Source organism: Triplophysa rosa, linkage group LG18 (assembly GCF_024868665.1).
Source record: "Triplophysa rosa linkage group LG18, Trosa_1v2, whole genome shotgun sequence".
Taxonomy (NCBI): Eukaryota; Metazoa; Chordata; class Actinopteri; order Cypriniformes; family Nemacheilidae; genus Triplophysa; species Triplophysa rosa.
The window spans coordinates 1,329,713-1,354,923 of record NC_079907.1 but is presented as its reverse complement, the minus strand read 5'-3'; the positions used below and the strand labels follow the sequence as shown (position 1 = coordinate 1,354,923).

The window sequence follows — 25,211 nt, the reverse complement described above, 5'->3', positions numbered from 1 at the left end:
AACAGCAGAAGAGTAAACAGCTTTTTCTCGTGTAGTAAAATATAGCAAACATACTAATATCCCTGTAAATGTTATTAAACACTAGCGCTGTCGCATCCAGAATAAAAGTTTGTGTTTACATAATACATGTCTGTGTACTGTGCATATTCATTCTGAATATTTATAAAAACACAAAACATACACATACACGTTTATACATGTATGAAACATTTAGATCATTGATCTAAAATCATTTAACATCATAAATCATTGAAATGATACATAAGTTTGTTCATTTTTACATTTTATATTTTTCTTAAATAAATACATGTATGTGTATGTGTTTATAAATACAAAATTAATAAGCACAGTACACAAACAATTATTATGTAAACACAAACTTTTATTCTGGATGCGATTAATCGTTTGACAGCTTTAGAAAACACTAATGTTCATGTTGTTCAGTTGGTTTCAGGTTGCCATAGCAACACAAAGATCACGGGGTTTGAACACACTGTAAATCTCATCTTCCAAATGCAGACATTTTATAATATAAACTGTATAATACTGTATGTTATGTTGTTATAAACATCATCATGCAACATCTTTAAAACTTTCTCGTTTGTTGATTTTTTGTGTGGCTCTGTTTGGCTCTACAAGTTCAGTGTCCAGTCCAGTATTTTCACATTTTTAGGGTGACAAAAAGGCAAGTTCAAAAGAAACTTCTGTGGTTCTACTTTGGACGAAAGCTGCGATTATTGCATCAGATCCTCTTTAACACTCACTTCTCTTTCCATCCGAGTCTGCGTGGACCTTCCGCACCAGGAAGCCTGTCTTGTAGAGAAGGGCACCGGATGGAGACACCAACCCGCTGCCCATCTGCTTCACGGCTCGGGAGTTCGAGTCTCCTCGCTGCTCCCCGAGCTCTGAGAACGACTTCCGTAATTCCTCTTCATCGCTAACAAAAGAAAGAGGAAGAGGACGTTCACTCCAAAACCACCCAGAACACTTCAGCATTCCTGATAGATTCTTTCTGAATTCTTTCTTTCTTTCTTTTTTTAGATAATTTGAACACAAACACTTTTATTTTTATAAAGCCTAACATGTGTTCCTTCAGGAAAGATGCTTGTTGTGTTCGTTATGCTGCAATTATACCAAAATACTATGGTATAATTAAGTATTTACTATAGTAAATGAAGTAATTACTAATTTTATACAGCAATATTCTGTAGTAATGTCATACCGCATTTCACTGCACTAAATACTGTAGTATACTTTAACATTTACTATAGTAAACTGTAGTGAATAGTATGGTACTACACTTTTCTGTAGCAAAAGCTTAAACTGTAGTAAATACTGAAGTATGCTTTAGTATGTACTATAGTAAACTGCAGTACTTCCTAGTATACTGTTAAATATATGCAAGTACTACGTCTTAATGTACATAGATGTATTAACTATAGTGAATGAATAAATACTGTAGTATGCATTGTTGTTTACTGTAGTAAAATTATAGCATGTGGAATTAACTATAGTGAATAAGCTATAGTTCTTTAGTATGCACTAATATTTAATATGGTAAGGTAGAAAAACACTGTAGTATCATATAATTGACTATAGTAAATACTACAGTACATTACAGTATTTTTCATGCAGGCTGTGTGTTCAGTGTTTATTGAAACTGGGTCTGTTCTCTTCGCGTTCTGCTTCGGCTCCTCTCTGTGTGATATTTTGGGCTCATATTGCTGTGTGTCCTGCCTACAGCAAAAAACATCGGATCAAAAAAAAGAACCCTCCGAGTTACGCAGACGCTATCGATCGGGAGTCAGCGGGTCCCTCACTCACATGTGCCACCAGCCGTCTGAAACTCTACAGCTGTGCAAAGACTTCATCCTGCACGCCTGATTATTACTGTATAGCACTGCCAGCCTGCTGGCTGGTTAAAAGGAAGGACACTAAAGGGCATCATATAAAAATACACTTTGCTTTAACTAAAATATAAAAGAGCCTTCCTCTTACATTGCAGGAAATAAATCCCATCTAAATGTATTTCAAACCAAAATCGACCTCCGCTTGGATGAAAAACTCATTTTGTGCATCTTTAAATGTCCCTCACCACAATCGCACTGGAAAAACTGGATCATTTCTCGTGAACGCACACGTTTCTTGTGTGAGGTTGAAAGACCCTTTGAAGAGAAAGGACAGACTGCCGTCCCGTCCGCGTGACGTCTCTCTAGAGATCCGAGCTCCTGCATGAAAATCACAAGCTACAGCGGCTCACACCGCCCAAAAACCTTCATCCGGCCTTCACTTCACCTCCACAAACCAACAGCATCATCCATCTACAAAGACATGGACTGTAGGACGCTTAGGACAAAATATCAGGATATAAAACACCATTTCTGTCCGTTCTCACTAATATTAAGGCATGTGCAGCACTGTTCAAAACCACAGACGCCTTTAACTCTAAGCAGAAATATAGGTGAGAGAAAAAGAAATTACATTTCAATCTCGTTCAAATTATTAAGGCAATAAGAAAGCTAAACCTTCAAAGAAAGCTTCTTAAAGAATAAACAACAACAGTAAAATATAATAATATAATATGATGCAGGTCACATGAATCTGACACGGCCTGATTCAACGGGTTATTTTTATCCCTTTAGTCACAATACAGCAGGACCCAAACGCTTGATAAACGAGCTCAAACGGGTGAAAAACATCGGTCAATCCCTCTCACACGGAGCATGTGCATAAAACTTCAAGCCTGTTGCTTGGTAACTGTCTGCATGAAAGAGAGAGAGAGAGAGAGAGAGAGAGAGAGAGAGACGAGAACTGATGAGAAAGACAAGCAGGGGAAAAACAACGCAGCCTTAAGAATAAGTCATTACAGATGGACTGATGATGCGCACGAGACGCTGGCGGACGACTACACGAGAGATGCGATCAAACGCAGAGAATAATGACGCTCAACACGTGTCAAACTCACAGCATCAGACCAAAGATCAACATCACATCAAAGACAATGAAATGAGAGAGAGAGAATCCATATCCAATCCATATGTACACATCCAATATTTTTCTTTCTTGTGTTGTTTATAATGCATAAATCACTGTTTTGTACAGACTGATCATCTACACGCTCACACACACATAACAATAAGTGTTCCTGTCAAATAAATCCCACATTTTTATTTCTTTCTACGTTTTTATCCGTCATATTTCTTTAAATCTCAGAATCACCTCCATAAATGATACATTTATAACCACTTCTGCTGGAAAACGATAACACGTAACACAAAACATTACTGATAAATGAATGTTTTGTACTGATTACTAAATAAATATTATAACTAACTATTTGAATATGAACGCAAATCATTGAAATGAATGTCAAATTCATAATATTGACAATATAGACACAACCTCCACCGGTGCAGGATTCAGTGACGGTGCCGGACGGGGCGGTTGTGAGGTACAGATGTGGTTATTTTAAGGTGTGCGGTAGGAGTCTGTGGGTTCAGCTTCGCTCTGGATGCACACGGGACCCTGATAACAGCGTGTGGGCGCGTGTAAGAGCGTTTTACATGACAACGAGGTTAGGACCGCGTGTGTGTGTGTGTGAGGGGGTGGATTCATATCGGCAGAGCGGTAGCTATGCAGCTGCATCCATGGAGCCGTAACCATAGCGACGGTGCTCGGAAAGCCAGGGTCTTTAATTGGCGAATGTGAATATAGGGTGAGAACGGCCAGCCGTGACACGCTGTTGTTTCAGGCAAACAACACGCACAGAATACACAAAACAAAGATTTGAGAACATTTTGTGTTTTTTTTTTTTTTTCAAATGACATCACTTGTTGAATCGCTACGAAATATTAAACATGGCTACCATAGTTTCCATCCAAAAACCACGGGAGTTATTACAGCTCGATATTACAGTGTGCTCGAGGTTATGCATTTGAATACACTCACTTCTCCCAGAGCAAAAAGATTTCCAATTGTGGTTTTGTTTGATTGAGAAGAGCTTTGCTTGACTCATTTTGGTGAACAATAAAATGTGCAGAAATACCAAAGAAAGACTCGCAGGGCTGATGTGAACAATTATAGACCAAAACATAAACAGAGAGCAAAAGCAACACCCTAGAAAAATACTTAAGACCACCAAGAACAACACGACACTACAGTTTTGCACTACACAAAATCACGCCAATAATTGAAATTGAAAGCTGAGAGAGAGCGAGAAGGAACGAGACAAAGAGAGAGGTAGGAAGTAGGAACCACCCTGGCAACTCCCTAGCAATGTACCAAAGAGCATCCAAGATATGAATATTAACAAGACCCTCCACTGCCGTTACAATGCATGCCGAGCAATGCAACGCTCAATATCCCGCCTTCCAGTAAAACCAGCCAATCGTCAATCAGTAAAGAGTGACGATGGGGCGGGGCTCTCGTGAGACGCTGTTAATAGCTACTCAGAGGTGTTGCAAACATGTCCGCCGAGTGGCAAGACGTCCGTAAACAGACTTTGAGAGCATCCAGAACATTGCAGCAACCACATAGCAATGCCTTGGCAACCATTGATTTTCAATCTTTTAGTAGTTGGCAAGAAATAAAACATAAACGGGACGTTATTAACAGAGATAGGAGTGACACACTTACATTGTCCACTGCAGTTTGTCGTTCTTTATGGAGTTGTACAGCGCCTGTGAGGACAAACATCACACAGTTAGGAACACATTAACAAACAAAACACTCTGTGTGTGTGTGTGTGTGTGTGTGTGTGTGTGTGTGTGTGTGTGCGCGCGCGTGTGTTTGGTCTGAGGTGGCGTCTGGGTTGCATCATATACAGTTTGCTGTCAGTGGCATCACAACCACTTTCTGCCTGACAGACGACTCGAAGCCAAAAATAAACCACTTCTATTCCATCACAGTAATCAAGTGCCTTGCCATCAGTCAAGCATCAACTCTACACCAACATTACAATTTAATTTCAATAAACTAACAAAGAGGTTATAGAGGTAAGAATATCTTAAATCAAGCATTTTTTTACGCAATATCTTTTTCACTTAGGATTTCGATGGTGTTTTTTTCTTACGTCTTTACTGATGAAATGTATTTTCCGTAAAGCTTTTGGTAACAATGCAAAAACTGTCAAAAGTGGTACGGAATTAAAATGGGAAGTGAATTAAAATAAAGAGTTTTCAAAGAATACATATATCGCTGCTGTCCTTTTGAAACCGCTCCATATTTTGTCATTTTTATTTTTTGCCTTATTTCATTATTATTAGTTGCCCTTTATTTCTGTCACTGAACATTTTTGCAAACATCTAACCAATAAAAAGTATTAAAAAATGCAGAATTTCATCATTGAAAAAGTACAGTGATATTTCCTGAATTTGCACAACGAGAGGTTTCAGAAGGACAGAGACGATTTCATTAAGAATGATTCTTTAACTTGTAATTAAAACACACAAAAGGGAAAATTACTTTTTAAAAAAAGTACTTAAAAATTGTTTATTCTCCAAATCAATTCTGAATACTTTTCTTCAAGGTGAGAGTTTGGGTTCAGTGTGTACCAGCCTCAAATCCATTTTTAATAAAAAAAATACACGAATACATAAAAAAGGTCTATAAAAAGGTATATTTTTGTCAGATAGACATCAGAGAAGACTCCATCAATGAGTGATGGTTACCGCTCACCCTCTTTCTCTTGCGGGCCTGTGGGTGGTTCTGTCCATCTTGAGCTTTTCCCAGAAGGTCAGGGAACACCAGAGGTTTAAGAGATCGAGACCGAGGCGTTCGTGGGTAACGAAACGGATCCATCATGCGAAAATCTCTGCCGTATCGAACCGAGCAGAGAGAACGAGAGCGCAAACGCCCGGCCGAGTGAAGGCTGTTCACCCCGATCATGTCTGGACAACAGAAACAAACCGCACTATAGAAAAAGATCTATCCGATGTCTTTTAAACGGCATTCAACAAGAAGCCAAATAGACTGTCAGGAGCTGAAAACGAGAAACAGATGAAACACTTGGTAAAGTCCCTCTCTCCGAAAGGATGAAGTAATTCCAAAAAGCAGTTTGTAAAAAAACAATCCAAGTGTTTACAAAGGCTTGTGAGGAGACGCCAAGCTACCGTCCGCGTTCATTAAATGACAAAAATCCACCAGGAGATAAAGGAAAGATCCTGCGTCACCAAAACTTCTGTCTGTGAACCATTTGCTGGACATGGAAATAAAAGCCAAACAACCAGACCAGATACAGATTCAGGGTGTGTTCAGAATCAAACGAAGACTACAGATGATGCTAAAATGCATCTCAAGCGCTCCATACACGCAGCAGTCGTAAACAACACCCAACCAACTTCTACAAGCTGAACGCTGCCCGTAAAACCAGCGAGGGGCCAGTCGCACACACACACACAGATGGTCGATAACACTTCATAGGTGTGAAAGAACAGCCAGGAACCGACAGATGGAATGAAGCGAACGGAAACGAAGAGAAAACACACACATGCACGCCCTCTCAGAAGACACACCCACACAAACTGTAAGCACGCAGCAGTCAGCACGCATTTCTCGCGGCACGCAGGAACCCTCACACCTGTACCAGATCCCAAGCACCACCCGAATTCAGAACGAGAAACAGATGAAGGATGTTTGCAGAGAAATCTGCAAGCCTGTTGCTTCTCTGATCTTCTCAGCGGGCTTTCGTTCTCCTCCGAGCGTCAGAGAGCGGCTTTCAGAAGATGCCCATCATTCCTTTCATCCCCTTTTTGCCGCATCCAGCATCTATCCATGTGGAACGTGTCAGTCCTGAAGATTTGTCGCTGTTTGCGGACACGACCTCCTCAAGTCTCTCTGGTCCTAATAGAGAAAATCTCGATGTACCGTCTACACGAATGTTCGTGTGTTTTATCTCTCAGCCTCTGCAGACAGAATGTGTCTGAATCTCAGAGAAACCCGACGGAGGCTGCAATCTCTCTCTCGCTCTCTCTCTCTCTCTCTCTCTCTCAGGTTCAGGCAGCCAATCGCAGCGCTCCAGCGACACACACGGCTTGCTTTACTTTGAACGCTGATTAACATTCAGCACTTGTCCTCAGAGGTGAAACACAGAGAGAGAAAGAACAGAGAAATATGGAACGATGGGAGGACGAGGTTCACGAAGAACATCATAAAACCGGAAGCGTGTCCGATGAACAGTCTGGAAAATAACGGCGCATTGAGCTTTTGCTGGAAATGAGATGACGAGAGGCCGTGTTTTAAAACAGAAACTGAAATTGAAAAGAAATGATATTTTTCATAAATCCAAAAAAACAATTTGCATGGATTTGTTTGGGGGACAAAGCGATTTTTTTTAAACTTATGTTAGAGTAAAAACTGCGGCAATAAAATGACATTTAAATCAGCATAAGTTGACGCTAATACAACAAATTTAGAATGACAAAGAAATGTAATTTTTTCACAATACTGTTAAAAATATATGAAACAAAAATGAATGCAAGAAAAAAGCATCAAAACCAACCTGATCTCGCGGAAATTCATGAATATTTTACAAGGATATGAATCGGATATGAATCTTATCATTTAAATCATTACATTTAATATAAATAATTACTAGGGATGCAGCAATATGCAACGATCATTCTTGAACATTGGAAGCTGATAACCGATATATTGGCCGATATACAGTATCTAAATATTAATAGAACATTTTCTGAGACTAAAAATGTTTTTTTCAACCCGAAAATCATGTACCAAGCCTACTTTACACTAATTAAAGATTATTTAACTTTTAAACTTTTCTGGTATAATGTTTATTTCATAAACAAATGAAAGATGTTCGTCCAGAGCAACCCAGAAAGGTGTTGTCAATAGCCACAAGTCTAACAGGTCTCAAGACAGAAAGCATTCGGCAGTCGGCTTCAAACAATATGCTTTTGTTAATATCTACATACTACATCAAAAATGTTTTGCTAATAGCAGTAAGTGAATGATCACGACAGATAGACAGTGAAGTGGTTCAACCTGAGGAAATGATTTATAATTTATTGGCTATAATATAATCGGCCTAAATTTTTATTAAATTTTATTCACGATAATTTATCGTGCATCCCTAATGATTACAGAATCTCCACCCCTAAACCCAAGTCCTAAAATGTACGAATAAGATCAAACAATGTTATATGAATTATTATACACATCACAAAATATTTACGAACCTTAAAGCATTTCTGAATATACAGCATGTCTTAAATATGTTACAGTACAAAAAAAAATACAGAAAAACAAAAAAACATCTAACACGAAACACATGATTTCACATTGTCTTCACTGAAATGCAAAACAAAACAATGCCTTTCAAAGTAAAAAGCATTAAAAATGTAATCTGTTAAGCATCATATGAATGTTGACACTATGGTTGTTATAGAAATTTACAGTAGGATGTAGTGGTCGACTATATTCTTTAAACATGGATGCCAATATACAGAGATTGATGGTTATACTGTGTATACCCTATACACACACACCTCGAATATAAATATAGTTCAGGACATTTAACACGCAGTCGCGCGTTGTCAATTCATAGCGTTTGCTCAAGAGACCACAAGCTGATTTCCATCTGCAGTCATCTCACACACAGACACGTACTGAAGTGGGTCAGCAGTCCATCCACGAACACCCTATCTGTGCCCAGGTCCCGCCCCTCTGTCTCCATGACAACAACACACATCAATGTCTCTTCAGCAGCATGTGACGAGCGTCAGAATCACAAACCCATCAGTACATTAACTAAACGCTTCCTTCAGGGCACAGACTCGCACGTTTCTGACCTTAATTCCTCAACACGGATGTGACTCCAACAACCATTTCATTTATACATACATGCTTATGTCATTGTGTATATAGTGTATATGGTTACATTGTGCTCTTTTATTGTGGTGAATTCTCTCAAAATACAGCAATGTGAAATTATTCAGAGATATTCAGAACTGTGTTTAATATTATAAGACTGAGCCATTTTATTTAACAGTAATATGAGAAAACACCAATGTTGAATAACATTGTGTGGTTTATGTCAATCAGATTTTAGAGCCAAAGCTATTTATTTTATAGTAAACCTTTCAAAAAGTCACACCGTTCATATGTTGGAAAAAACAGCTTCAGTTTATATGCTCAGCGCAGAGAGAGAGAGAGAGAGAGTGAGAGAGAGCGAGAGAGAGAGAGAGAGAGAGAGAGAGAGACAGAGAGAGAGAGAGAGAGAGAGAGAGAGAGAGAGAGAGAGAGAGAGAGAGAGAGAGAGAGAGAGAGAGAGAGAGAGAGAGAGAGAGAGAGAGAGAGAGAGAGAGAGAGAGAGAGAGAGAGAGAGAGAGAGTGAGAGAGAGAGAGAGAGAGCGAGAGAGAGAGAGAGAGAGAGAGAGAGAGAGAGACCTAGACGCATAATGCAGTAATAAGAATCTGAATGAAAGGTAAACAAATATTCTTACCAAATGTAATAAAAATATTGTTTCTGTTTGCATTTATTTGCAAACTGGAGAAACAGGTGATAATAACAGAAAAGATGCTGTGTATTTTTTCAGACCTCAAATACTGCAAAGAAAACAAGTTCAGATTCACTTTTAAGCAATACAACAGTCATATTTCTACATGTATTAAGAAAAAAAAAAAAGTGATAATAAGGATTTTGATCTCTGTTGTCATGTGTCTTGTCATGCTGTCAGTTGTTGGATGACTTTTTGTCACTCCCGAGGTTTGAATTTGTTGAAATTCAACAGACACTGGACTGGAATGACCACAATACATCTAGAAATGTTGATTGAATGAAAATTTTGAATGGTCTCTTCATTTTTAATGAACATAAATTAAAACATAAACCAATAAAAATAGATATATAATAGAAGTAGATAATGAAGAACATACAGTATACTGAGATTTCAGCGACCATCAGAGTCCTACAGTTGCTTAAAAACTCCTTCCAGACCGAAAACAGACAGAACATCCTCTCTGTGCCCCAAAACAAACTGAAAGCTCATTTATTTCATTACTATTAACTGAAGAACTCATCAGATTAGCGGCAGAATTTGCCTGCAGGGTTCATGAAAGGAAGCAAAACATTCCTCCCTTCCTGCCAATGACATCACAGCGCTAATCTAATGATATAAACCAATAAATGACCCACTAAAGATTCATCCTTTCCCGCCGGGACACCGTTCCGTCCCGCTTCACATGACACAAGGCCCTCAACACTGTTGTGTAGCTGACAGATGTTTGTGCAGGTGTACGCACACAAACATACAGTTACACGTGTAAACAACACACCTGTAGGACGTGTCATACATAGTTGATAAATATTCCCAATGTACACGCCACGGAAGACAATTTGTGATTTACCTTGAGTAGATCTTTGGGAAAATCATGACCGCCGTTCAGTCCCTCCAGGTTCCCAATGAACTGTGCAAAAGACATCCGCTTGCCAATATTCTGCCAAACGCACATAAAAAAAGAACGCTATTCAAATTATGTTGGATTTTAATGACACACAGTTGTATTATTTGTGACATCACATTGGGGTTTAAAATGGCCCAGACGTTCATCGTGGGATTGATCAACCACCTACTTTTTAAGAAAGTTTATTTGAAAGTCACTCTCCATCTTTTCAGCAGCCGGCCATTTTAAGCAGTGTACGCATCGCTTAAACTTAACGTGAGATGTCCTACATTTACTCTGCGAGTGTGTGTGAGAAAACCGGGCTGAAAATGTATAAATATTTAGAGCTGCAGAAGGATCTCTGAATACATAATAATCTGATAATATGAACCTCTAAGCAGTTTCGACAGAAGGGGAAAATCTCTCGCAGTTCTCATCAGGACCGTAAACCTGTTTCCATGGCGACAGCGAGACTGGCCTATAACAGCCTGTATGTGTTCGATGACAGTCCTAAAGCCTTCCACGAGAGCAATGGAGCGACGTCTAAAGATCATTAGAGGACAATATTGGTGTGTACAGTGATGGAATCCAGCCGTCACATCATCTCTCGCTGTCTGCTCCAGCTTAAATCCAGCCGATGCCCCACAGACATGAACTCACTGCCAATGAATTCATGCGCTGCTAAAATTATTGTCTGGAATAATTGACAGTATGCCACGGATAGCGACTATGGAGCTAAACGTGAATATTCCTTTAAAAGGATTTCATGCACTCTGAATATTTATGAGTGCACTGGCTCTGGCCCAAACCCAAACCCGGCGAGCTGTCTACAGCATCACAGACAGTGTGAAAGGAAGGTAGACAATTACTCTTCTGTCTGAGTTAGAAAGCAATCCCATAATGCACTGCAGTATATGCTGAGCTCAGTGTAAATCATTGAAAACGGCCGAAAGGAGAAATGGTCGTTATAATTACACTCATAATCCATTTAACACTGAAAAGCATCGATTTAAACTGCAAATCAATGTCAAATCAATTGTGAGCTGAACGGTTTGCTCGTGCAGATTTTCCGTCATTTGAGGAGCTTTTTGGTCACACTTGATGATAAATAAAAGAACAAATGAAGATTTGATATTCAACATTTTTCTTTTGAAAATGATACAAATGCAGATGCCTTTTCTAAAACACTGGCAGGGAGAGAGTTAACCAACCCACAAAGAAATGCATAAATATTTGATTCTTACATCACACTCAACCTGTTATGCAGATACTATAATATGCAAGAAAATTTTGATAAATTGCAATGCAATAGAGACATTTTGTTCACTAATGGCATCAAAACTTTTGACCTCAGGACGTTCTGTATGATAATGAAATAATGACATATATATCATGTTTAAACTCACATGTCCATGCAGGTCTGTGTTGAGCAGCATCAGGGCACAGGTCAGTGTGTGGACACTGTCTGTAAAGAGTGATACACAAATAAATACACACAAACAGTTCACATCGTACTGTACTGTATATAACGCACGCACGCACACGCAGCGTTACCTTCAGATAGTTTGAGGGACGGGTTACACTGCAGGTATCTGCGGGAGAAGTGTGCCAAGATTCGCTCTCTCTCCTGCGTCTCACCCGTCAGAGCAAACTCTATCAGGAATGTCCTGAAAAAATACAAGTTAAAGTTTATGGTAACACTTTATAATAAAGTTCCATTTGTTACCATTAGTGAATTAAATTAATTAAAATGAATGAACAATGAACAACACTTCTACAGCATTTATTAATCTTCGTTATTGTTCATAATAACATTTACAAATACATGAAAAAAGTTGTATCTATTAACATAAGTTAATGCACAATGAACAAATCTATTTGTATTAGCTAACATTCAGAACTATTAATAAATGCTGTGAAATGTATTGTACTTTGTTAGTTTATGTTAGTTTATGCCCTAATACATTTTTATAAATAAATGCAGTAATTTACAACTATTTACATTAATATAAAATGTATTCATTTATAATATTTTTATTTTTATTTGGATTAAAATAGTTAAAAATGTATTTATTAAATTTTTTAATTGATTTATTTTTATTTATGATTTTTTAATTTTTTTAATTTGACACAGTTTAAGTAGCAAATTGTTACATTTATGTATATGCTCATTTCAAACAGATTTCAAATCATAGCTTTATATTACAAACTACTAATAATAAGAAATTGTTGTTTATTATATTAAAACTGTATTCAACCAATGATTTATTTATTAAATAAAGGTGCAGCGTTCACTTTCTGCACGACAAGAGATACCAAACAGAACTGCTAAATGAATAACTCTTATGACCTCTTTTATTGTCCAGATAAACAATCCTGTCCAAAACTCATGACGCCGTCTGAACCAAAACTCTTCTGTCTGGCCCAGTCGAGTAATGAAAAACATATTTCACTTTTTAATAACCCAAACGTCTAAAAAAAGTCTGTATATAGCCAAAAGGTGGCACTCTTCTGAATCTTTAGACAGAAGTGTAACATAAAACACTGTTCATATGTACCTAGAAAAAAAAGGTAAAAAATTAAACAAATAATGAAATCTAACCAAGCTTAACTATTCCAGTGATAAAACAGACCATCTGAATGTGATGAAGTAATGTAAAACTAACAAAACATTCACATAATAGTGTAATATGTATAATCTAATGTTTAATCTTTCATTTGTGTATTTGATGTGCTGACCTCAGTGCTTGATCCAGAGTCATTCCAGTAAAACTGAAGTACTGCAGATATTCCTCGGACACCATACGACTGAAGTCATTACTGAACATGAGAGAAAACACAGTCACAGAGAATCAAAGTGTAACACACACGACTGAGAGACATGTCACAGCATCAGCGGTCTGAAAATTCCCATGATGCATCTGTCAGATAGAGAAAAGCTTTTAAAGTTTAAGACGACCAGAGAAGAAATGTTGCATTACAAAACACACACACACACACAAACACCCGTGAGTTACAGAGATGGTACAGAGATGACACAATATGTCCCAAAATAGAAAAAGGAGAGATTTCGAAGCCAACATGAAAACAAAATCGACCAAATTTCACTTGAATGATGCATCAGATGTTGTTGTGCAAAGATTGTAATATTTTATTACAAGCTACTTTTGTTTTGGACGGATGTCATCAAGCCCTCTTTATTTGATCAATTTAGCTCTGTATAGATTCTGAAAGCTTCAAATCAATTCGATTTTTGTTCACTCTTCGATACATCACATTACAAAAGTAAAACTTCTTCGCAAAGTGTGCTTTATCTTCACTTTAAAGAATATAAAGATGTGCAGCTTCATAAACAGTGAATGTTTTTCTTTGCACATACTCACTTCTTACTCATATGACGTGCGACGTCACACTTCCGGAAGCCGTCGAGGTTAAAGAGGCGTTTGGCCAGACGTTTGGCAGCTTCCAGGTCGGCTCGATTACTGTTACTGAGAGTTTCATTGCTGTCCAAACACAAACGCTCATTCAGTTCCTGATCCAGATCTGCATCTGCAGCGAACCGGCCCGACTTCTCTCTAAACAAACGCACAAAAGACTTACAGTTAAGTTCAAGTTCAGGTTTAAACTGGTGACCCAATGGTGTCCGATGATAGCATCATGGTATTAATGCAAGAAAACAGCATTGTAAGAATATAGCGATCAGACAGTATATGATACCGCGGTACAGTAAAACATCACTTTGTGTGTGTATTATCTTTTAAATAACATGATACTTTCTTTTAAAAAACAAAAGGCATATTACACAACATATATCTTTACAAAAACGTAACTATAGTTTCAGCAGCCCATCTTTAAACATTCAGTACATCAAAATTTTGTAAGCTTGTTACACTGTTAAGAGAAGACACGTATTAGAAAACATTTAGGATTTTACGGTATTAAAATGCTTGTTGTAAATATGTGTCAATGGAAACCATGGTTACTGCTGTATTTTTATAGGAGTGAGAAACCGGCCTGTAGGAAACATTTACAGATACAAACAGCAGGTCAGACTTTGCATTTCTAATGTACAGTTCTGTTCATTTTTTACAACAGCCTATTGATTTCAAATGAATGTGAGACACAGATTGACAGCTATGATCATCTCAGCCTTCGGTGAGTCACGATAAGAATAAAAAACAAAGCAAACGTGTGAAACTCAAACACACCCACGAGAAAACACAACAACACTTACAGTGACAGATCCATAAAAGATCACAATAGATTTATTTGATGTTTTAAAATCCATTCATCTGATCAGCTAGACAATAGAATAACAAATGTTTGCCTAATAAACTGTATAAATGAAGGTTCCAAAATTTCAAAAATCATGTTTTTATTCTGTTTTACTGTGTTAGTTAGCTGTATTTTTTGAGTTATTAGGGCTTAAATCAAAACAAACCCACTGCAGTTTGATTGATATTAAAGGTGCAGTTTGTAAAATCCGCCGCTAGAGGGCGCACGATCAAAACAACAACAACAATGCCGTAGCTTGATGACGCTGTGAAGGAGCGTGGAATGATGGGATCTGTTGTCTTCAACTCCACCGCTGATGGCCATCAATAAGATGGAAATGAAAAACCATGTTAGCGGATGAGGTAAAGTAATACAGTTTTATAATTGTTGCGAATAATTGTGGTCCATAAATAAGTGACTGCTCGAAACAAGTTAGTGGCTTGCTAGACGCTAGACACTACTTCCGCATTTGTCCACGACGCTGTGGTCATCCGGTTTCTACATCAGTAACAAGGGGGTAACAAAGGGGAACGCGGATATGACGCCATTGACAGGCGACAGCACAGCCCCGTGTCACTGTTTAGAATGCCGATTTTCTCACGATTTTAGATTTTCTCACGAAGTAGTTGGAAACCTTTGAGATATTGTAAGTACTCAGCTGAACAAAATATAAAACACTAGGTTAGTGGTTTTTGGATATTTTACTGCAAAATTGTTACGAACTGCACCTTTAATTGGAATGCACAATAAAAAAACATGATTTTGGACAAAAATCTCATTTTGGAACCAAACTCTTCAAATGTAAATATTATGAATATGTTCATAGAACAAACAGTGTAGTCGCCTTGAGAACGCGCATAATTAACCATTTTTATCGAATGCAGTAAAATAAACACTTTAGAACAATAACAGAATAACACATCAGTCCGTAAGTTTTTTTACTACTTCTACCTGAATGCAGTGTGTTGTTGGCTTGTAGTGTTTCTTTCTTCTGCTGAGGAACAAAGCCAACATGCCAAAAAGAGCCTTTCTCCTGGACCACATCGGTTAAAACTCTTCCTCTGGATTTGATCCATATTTGTGTTAAAACTCAGTTTTCTGATCTAACATCAGAAAATCTTCTCAGGAGGTCTGGCCGTCAGACATCTGTTTTAAGTCTTTCTATAAATAAATGAATCTATGTTTAGTCCTGATTTCTGCATTCCACAGATCTGGATTTCTTAGTCCTTCCTTGAATCATTGTGGAAAAACTGTTTAGTTCCCAAACTTGGCAAATTTTTCTTTCCGATTGAGTCTCTCTCTCGCTCTCTCTCTGTGTAATTGTATCTACCGTCTCTATAATTATATTTCCTTCTTCAAAAAAAGGTGACGAGCTATTGAGTCATTTGTACTTAAACGCACTGCAGCTATACAGCAGTTGTCTCCTGAGCACTTAATCCACTTTGTTATACACAGTTGATTTATTTAGATGAGTGTTGTTCTACGTTCAAAGTCACTCCTGAAAAATTCAGGTAGTACCCAATTTGTGATAAACCCACAGTGTATACTGAACTAAAACTAAACAAGTGCACAACTGAGACACATGCCAGACAGAACAGAACCTGTCGCTTTGGACAAAAGCATCTACAGTAAATAAAAGAAGGTAAACACACAATAAAACATTCGCAGTGTATTTCATACACAAAAAGAGATCCTTTTGAAGAGTCTTAACAGTGTGCACGAGCCATTATTGAGTCAGCAGATGTGACTGAGAGTGGGTGTGAGAGCAGTGCATCATGGGTAATAAGTCTGCTCACATGCATTGCATAATGCGTCACAAATGAGGCATGTAGAGCTCAGAGAAATAAAGATCAGCTTTATATTTATTTAGATTGATGACAAAACTAATGATATTTTCTATGTTCTTTTAGATGGAGAGAGAGAGAGAGAGGTTTTACAGTTGTCCATCTTCTATGACAAACCGATAGCTCACACACAATTTTAATTGACATGGCAAACAAGTTTACTCATAATAAAATAATTTGTGTCACGTGTCTTTAAATCGTGCTTGTTTTTATCTTCAATTATCAAACCTGCTGCCAAACCTCAATGTTACGATCAGATTTTTCAAATCAGACAAACCAAATCTGTCAATGGTGGCCAAGAGCTGTTTGATTACAATCATTCTTCAAAATATCTTTCATCAGAACAAAGAAATGTATACGTATTTGGAACAACTTGAGGGTGAGTAAATTATATCCGAATTTTCATTTTTGGGCGAACTATCCCTTTAAGAATAAGAACTGTACATGACTAACGAATAAATTGTTATACATCAAAGTTTAAAACTTCAACATTTGTTTAAATCAATGATTATGATGATTAACATTAGTGATGCAGTGCTTATCCACTACTAATAAATGACTTACTGTCGCCACCTAGTGGATGAGTTGAGCTACTACAGGACGGCAGTTCAATTCAATTGCTGAGCAGTGACTATAAATAAATACACTCCACATTTACTACAGATGACAAGTGATTTGTGGATTGTAAGCAGAAGGACACATGGGACATCTGATACATCACATCACAAAGCAAATAAATGTGCATTTATGTAATGACATTCTTTAATTCTAATATTTTAAACCACCTGCTCCCTCCCTCCCTCGCTTTCTCTGTCTGTGTGTATGAAGGTGAACTATGCGGCAGTTTCTTCAGGTCTCTGCCAGCGATCAGATTTGCCTTTGATCTGTCCTACACACACACACACACACACACACACACACACACACACACGCACGCACACGCACGCACCTGACGAAACTTAGACTGCAGCTACACCATCAGGCACAGCAGATTGTAAAGATTAAAAAACAACAGATTAACGGTTCATTTAAAATCATTATGCAGCAAATTAACTGCACTTACATTGATAAAGGAAATATCACATAAATTATGAATTTCAAAAATTTCACCCCTGACAAGTGAAACCAAACAGATGTCAGGTGAAAATGTGAAATGCAGCTTTAGTTGTAAAGTGCTGTTTGACTTTTTAAAAATGTTTTTAAAGATCTTTTGTCATTGTGAAACTTCTTTCAGGACAATTAAACACATTCACCCAAACTGACGTAAATCATTTTCTTTGAAGAAAAAGATGTTGTATATAAAGCAGTGTCTATTTAAATAGAAAATAATAATAATATCAACAAAAATCATTATTTTAAATCTTGACTAGTTTAAAGTTACTGTAACTCAAAGCAATTTCAACTTGTTTACAAGTTAAAGTAAAAATATATGTTGGCATGACTTAAAGGCACAATATGGAAGAATTTTGTTATGAAATATCCAAAAATCACTTGCACAGTGTGATATATTTCATGCAGTTGTGTACTTACATTATCCCAAATGTTCCCAAGAATGTGCAAATCCTATTTCCAGAGAAATTCCTATTTAAAACAATGGCCCATCCCTTGTCTCCCTTGTATTTGTCGCATATCAGTGACTTAATATCCGCTGCTCCGCACTACCCTCAGTTTCCGGTTGTAGAAACTACGGCAACACGCACATGCGGAAGTGGTTATACAGCATCTGGGATGCAGCATCTGTTGTTCTGTTATTATGGATCACGATTACTCTTCGGCGAGTAAAGGAAACCCCCAAAAAAGCGTAAACGTAGGCCAAACGAGGCAAGCAAGGCTTATGGACAAACGAAGAAATAAAACAAGGATTAATATCGATGTGGCGTTTTCTAAATGGAGAGAGCTTCGCAACCAACTTGGACTCGACAGAGACTCCGCTCGCATGTGTTTTAATAGACAGGTAAGCACTTTTTTTTATTGTACACGAAATACTCAAGCAAAGATTATTTGAATAGTTATGAATGCAGTTACCCTATGAAATACAGTAGATGTCGCACAAAAATATGTCGCCAATAACGTTACTTGTAAATGCTGTGGGTTTGTTCAAATTTACTTTTTAAACGACGACATGACTGTTTGAAACAGGTAAAACTGTGTAGCATTACGCTACCAGATCAATTTACAAAGTCCAATATCAGTCGCGGGCTAACGTAGCATTACAGTCCACGTTTCTTGCAAGCTAATTCATTACGATGACATAAAATAAAATTAATTCATTACCTCGTCCGTGAACATGATGGCCGATCTCCATACGCCTCTGGATGGTGAAAACGACATGTCCCATAATTCCACTCTCCTGCATAACGTCATTTAGCTTCGCCTTTTGTTGTTGTTTCGAAAGTGCGCCATCTAGCGGTCCAAATATTCCATATTGTGGCTTTAATGATCACATTATTTTTTACAGCTGTCTAACAGAATGGCAAATGATTTGGGGGTGGATGCATCACTGTCGTGAAAATTAAGTCACAACGAAAAAGGTTCGTGTTAAAAAAAAAATCTGTTTGTTTGTTTGTTTTTGGAGCTTTCATACGATCTACCTATGAGCTAAAGTTGCAAAGCAAAATACAGGATCATTATCTGATCAATGATCTATTCTAGATCTATTCTGGTGATACTGAGCTATTGCAGACTTATGAAACAGTTTGTGGGAATGAATGTACAGTATTATATAAACATCACATAAACAATGTGAATGAATATATTATATAAACATCCCATAAACGATGTGCTTGACATTACGTCCACCCACCTCGGCAGTGAAAGTGCAGGATTGCTGTGCCAGCTCTGCCTGTTCCGATCATCAGACCCGCTGCTCAGCCTCTCGCTGGACGGTGCCCGCGTCGCGTCAGTGTCGCAGGTTATCGTCATTGCCGACTCTGAGAGGCTGGGCATCTCCACGTGTGCCAGAGGAGCGAAGCTGAGCTCAACGATCTGCCGCGCGCTCTGATAGATTTGACCCTGAACCTGAGGGGTCAGTGTGGGGAGGTCAAAGGTCAGAACGGTCTGTGTGCTAGAGGTCAGAGGGTCAAGACTGTCCAGACTGCTGTAGGATGTGCCCTTGGCACGGTGAGACTCCATGATACTCTCAAAATGGCGACTGAAGGTGTCCTGACTGTCTCCAGACTTCCTGCGGGGGCCGTGGAGCAGAAGAGGGGATTTGAGAGCCGGTAGGTCATTAATGAAATGATCACGGGGTCTGAAAAAGAAAGAGAAGTGTTAGTTCTGATTTACTAACAGATTGCTAGAGAAACAGTATACACATATACAACAAAACTATGCTGTGTATTTCAAATATTTCATCATTTCTTTATTTTTTAATATTCTTTCTGTATTAAGTGCTATATTAAATTTTATTTAAACAATGCACATTGTCAAATAATAATGAAAAAATTACAAATATTTAAAACATCAATTTGAATTGAATTAAATTGAAAACAATTAAAATAGTATTTTTTACTCACCCTTATGTGCATTTATGTCATCCAGTTCTGAAAATATTATATATTTATAATAATTGATGTTGTATTATATGCATAAGTATCTCTTATTTTTTAATCTATTTTTTGTGTTAAACTAGATTATTCTTGAAACTCTTGTATGATAAACAAGCACAACAATTCAAGTTTTTACAACAACATTTCGGTCATTATTCATGAGGGTGAGTAAACAGAATATTCATTTTCGGGTGAACTGTCACTTTAAGAGAGCGAGTGTGTGTACACATTTATATAAAAGTGCCTTTGCCTCTTCACACCTCTTCATCATGATGATGTAAAACTCCTCTCCATCATCCACCTCCTGATCAGCCAACAGCCTCCTCACGTCCCCCTGCATCCTGACAGTCACCCAGCTCGCAACATCCTCTTCCTCCACCTCCTCTTCCTCCTGCCCATCTGCTCTCTCGTTTGGCAACGGGCTGCTCTCGGCACAGGAAGTTCCCATGACACTTCGGTTGCTCCCAAACGCTGAATCAGCGTCCTCCTGCTCGGCTAACAACACCTCATCTATGTCCGTCTCCCGGTAACATCTCAACGGAACGGCGTCCAGATCGGTCTCTGAGTATTTTAAAGTCCGTCTAATTATTCCAGTTTTGGGAGAGGTACCAGGTGCAGCAGGTGGCGGAGTCACAAGCTCAACCTCCACTTGATGAACATCGTGATTGGCTCTGAGAGCCAGCTCCTTCAAGGGAAGATACATGGGTGGGATTGGAGTGGAGTGGCCACTAGGGGGAGCCGTAGAGGGTTCAGGAACATCTAGATGGATGACAAATTTGTTAGAAAGAATCATAAATAATATTATACACACATGCGTTCTTAGCAGCTGTTTCTATGGGCCACTATATTCAAGTTGTCCGCCATATTGGAACAGTCAAAATCGGTCAAGGGCAAGTTGACTTCAACCGGGTTGCGCGTCTTTAACCGTAGTTATACACATGTATAAATAACAAATGTTACCAGCTGTTGTTTAGACACAAACATTATATTTGCTATACGAACACAATACAACATACAAAAGGTGTTAGCTAACAAAACATTAAAAGATGACCATAGTTTTAAACCTGTAGTATTGAGTTTATACATACAAAAACGCACTTGAAAGGTGTAAAAGGTTATCATATTTGTTCTGTATAATATTTAAATCTATTTATTTGTTTTTACAATCAGAAGTCGTGCAAAGTTGTGTCATTTTGGAAAACTCATTGATTTTAACTGCGAGCGGTGTTAGCAACGAAAATGTTGACTGTTCCAATATGGCGGACACTTTGATGTTTTTGGAGTGGTTAAAGGTGGCATCGACAAACACATTACAATAAAATTATGGCTTTACTTAAACAGATCTATGTAATGTATCTTTATTATACTGTATAGTATGCAAATTTCTGTATGCATAAAAACAAAGATCTACCACATAAGATGCAATGTATGGATTCCCATGGAACCCACAAACAATTGTATATCTTGACTACACTGTAAGGCACTTTTATTTACCTTAATGTAATTTTCATCTATGCTCCTTCACAGTATTTCATTTAAATAGTGTTACAGCTCTTTATGAAGCTGACCAGCTTTCATGCATTAAATGCATATGGGGTAAGAGAGTAACACAAGTAAACAGTCTGAACACAATCAGCTTTTAGTACTGTAATCTAATTGGTTTATTATGGGGTCTGATGTTATTAAAGTGAGCAAAGTAGATAAATGGAGGCTACTGACTCTTTTCTCGTCCGCTGGCAGTGTTTTCTGCAGGAGTGCCAAATAAAAACTCCCACTTGGCGCGGGCGATTTTCTGACAGTGCAGAGATGGGCCTGGAATCACGGAACCACCATCCGACTGCAACACGTACACAAAATAGACTCACGTTAGCTTACAAGAGGCAGCAAACTAGCTTCTTAATACTAAATTGTTTTTTCTTAACTGCTAATGTATGACCTGAGGTGTTGAGTCTGCCAGTGAAGTAAGACAAATCAACTTAATTTAAGTTTCAACTTAAAATAATAAAATGTATTCAAGTTTATTTTTCTTACCCAAAGAACCAAGATTTAATATCCTAGGTCATTTTTTGCAGAGCATGACAGATGCAATGAGGAGCAAAAGTGTCCATTTGTGTGAACGTGACAATTTGTACACAATTGGTTTTACAAACATTCACACATTATATTGAAAGTGACAGTCTACGAAAGAATAACTTAGAACAGTTCAAATTCTGTTCACATTTCACAATAAAAGCCCCAGTGTACGCACACATCTCACCTGTATTCCTGAAGAGGGATGTTCTGACTGGTTGCTGTTCTGGCTGGACTCAGGTGAGATGCAATCTCTGTCTCCAAGGCTCCCCGTCACTCCGCTGGAACTCGGGGATGACCCAGCCAGGCAGGGGTGCTCTCCACTCTCTCCATCTCCCTCCTCTAGAACCACCGGCCCTAGAAGCAAAGCCTGCCTTTTCCTCCATTCTGTCTGCCTCTGTTGTTGTGTTAGTATGGTCATCCCCTCTACTTTGTCCACTGGGCTATGGTTTGTTCCACTTACTGAGTCACTAACATGCTTTCCTCCTCTGTCTGTCACCTCAACCTTTTCACTTGTTCTGCAACTTTTTAAAGTCCCTTCAAGTGGTTGTGGCAAACTAAACTTCCCTACTTCTGTTTTTGCTTGCTCTTTCCATTGCTGTCTGGACGTCCAGCTGACTGGAGAATCGTTGACATTCTGACCAATAAACAAGCGTCTGGATATCTCAATACTTTCTGCGATGACATCATCACCCCAGTCATCCTCCTCTAGGAACCATGGGTCAATAGGGGTCCATTCCTCTCCAGTGTACTGTGGGGTCTTGTGTCGGTGCGGGGTGGGGCTATCCGTGACCAGCAGGTCAGCTATCAGCTGCCGCGGATCTCGCAGCGGAGAACCCAAATCTGCTTTGGACAGACTTGAACGAAGGAGACGGGAAGGGAGGGCAGGGGAATCAGGGGCACTGTCCACTGGGATAGACCCAGACATGTGATGGGCCAAGTCTTCAACTAAACCCAAACGCTGGGTACCTGGTGCTTCAGGTTGGAGGGGAGGAACCCCATTGGTTGTAGGACAGTCAGGTGGTTGGGGTTCATGCACAGGTATGTTCATTTTAACAGCCATCTGCACCGGACTCTGTTGTAGGGACTCGTGATGGATATCTCTAGATGGATACCCATAGTTTGTGCTGTTCAGGTGAGATCCCCCAAACACAGCAGGTGGTGGAGAACTTTGGACTTCATTGAAAATGGTAGAAACCTTGGTGGCTTCCTCCGCGATCCTACGCACAACCTCAGGACTGTTCAGAGCAGACGAGTTACTGCTTCCACTCAGCTGGTTCAATCCACCGGTGGGTGTGTTGGCCAAACTGGTCCTTTGCTCTAGCAGAGGCTTGTTTGCACTTGTTTCCCAATTTTGACTGACTGGAGTGGAACAGTCTTGTTTTGAAGAAAGTTTCTGGTTGGAGCATCCTTGCGGCATGGATGTGGACTTCTGTTGTTGTCCAGTGTGGGATGAGAAACCACCAGACCCTGAACTTTTAGGGATGTCACGCATAGCTCCTACCCTGCCTGGACCAGGATCATGGCGATAAGCACTGCAATTTGGCACAGATGAGCCTTCCCAGGATTGGCAACGTGCCCTCTGTTGCTGGAGAGACTTCGGACTCCAGTTAGACCCACGAGCAAACTTGCACCTCAGCAGGGGGGAGCCAAACTCTTCCAAGGCTCGTTGCGTTGAGGCTTGACCAATGGGATCCAAAGTAGATTGATGAAATCCTGGAGAACCAGAGTGCTGGTAAAACTGACTGTTATTGCAGGAAGATTCAGCAGGCCCGGAACAGACTGGATCAATACACCTCTTGTGTAAATAACTCCCTTCTTTCATCCCACAGGGACTCTTACAAGGACTCTCCACGGTTTTAATGTGAGGCTTCTCGATGTATCTGAAAGTGACCACCGATCTCTGCCCAACCTCTGGTCTGGTGTTCTGGTGATGTTTGCAGGCTCGACAAGGAGTCCCTGGTCCAGAGTATGATAAAGAGTGGGCATGTTTCAACTGTTTACTGTCAATGTTGTTGGACACCTGCTGGAATGGCTCCTGCTGGGGAATGCTGCATCTTTGTGGGGAACCCCGGGAATCGTGTGAGGGCTGAAGTCGGAAGCTAACGTTTGGTTTGTATGTTCCACAGGATTGTGCGCTGCTAGCAGGTGCTGCCTGCGCTAATTTGTTAAACGCCTCAACCGGACCATCCTCCTCCACTGAGGTTTCACAGGAACTACCATTCCCAGCATGCTAGGGTGTGGACCTCACCTCCACATACAAATGAAGGACTTTTCCAGTTTGAGACATGGCGTCATAGCCAACACAAAGTGACACAGAACAAGATTAAATAGGCGACAAACAAAGAAGAGGACAAGACGTTATAAATAGAACAAAGATCCTCAGTTTGTAGACTCCAGTGCAAGTTTATTTTTGGTTCCTCAAGCCGCTGTTCTTCAGAAAACCTCTCTTGCTAGAGCAGACACTTCATCTGAGAGGACAAGCCATCGCACCTGAGAAAGAAAAAAAGACAGATATTAAATTGCAATAAAATTATTTATTGAAGTCAGGAATCTTTAATGTCAACATAAAATATATATACATGTTTTTAGTCTACTTGTTAAAACTAGGGATGTAACGATTCACTCAGCTCACGATGCGATGCGATTCACGATTCTGATCTCACGATGCGATTTATTCACGATTTATTTTTACAAAATGAGTTGAAACAAATTAGAGAAATGAACAACTTCCCTTGCATTATTTCTTAAATGCTTCACGTTTCTTTGTATAATAAAAATATTTTATTTCAAATAACAAAACTAAACAGCAATTTTAAAACAAATTAATAATAGAAAAAGTATCTTTAATATAAACAAACTAATACTGTCTGTGCTTTACTTGGATTTTTTTGCATTTAAGAAATATCAGCATGTCCACGTTTTGGTTTGCAGTGAACATGGCGGCCCCTGCTGTTCAAAAAATGTATTGCGATTCAGTTCACACTTCAACCGATTTGAATCGTCACACATTATAATCGATTTTCAACCGGCTCACGGTGAATCGTTACATCCCTAGTTAAAACTATACAAA

At 38.9% G+C, this 25,211-nt stretch overlaps 1 protein-coding gene across 1 annotated transcript in view; it reads right to left on the bottom strand.

The window, feature by feature from the left end:
• The window catches only part of LOC130569438 (PH and SEC7 domain-containing protein 1), a 42,546-nt gene that overhangs the window by 6,519 nt on the left and 10,816 nt on the right, over positions 1–25,211 (bottom strand). Inside the window, exons 2-12 of the mRNA XM_057359092.1 lie at positions 22,326–24,631; positions 21,788–21,905; positions 20,329–20,827; positions 19,324–19,770; positions 13,785–13,976; positions 13,141–13,221; positions 11,956–12,068; positions 11,808–11,866; positions 10,366–10,455; positions 4,636–4,679; positions 765–937 (exon numbers count right to left, since the gene is read on the bottom strand). Of these exons, the coding sequence (XP_057215075.1) occupies positions 765–937; positions 4,636–4,679; positions 10,366–10,455; positions 11,808–11,866; positions 11,956–12,068; positions 13,141–13,221; positions 13,785–13,976; positions 19,324–19,770; positions 20,329–20,827; positions 21,788–21,905; positions 22,326–23,963 (3,454 nt within the window). The 5' untranslated portion in view covers positions 23,964–24,631. The remainder of the gene's footprint in view (positions 1–764; positions 938–4,635; positions 4,680–10,365; positions 10,456–11,807; positions 11,867–11,955; positions 12,069–13,140; positions 13,222–13,784; positions 13,977–19,323; positions 19,771–20,328; positions 20,828–21,787; positions 21,906–22,325; positions 24,632–25,211) is intronic.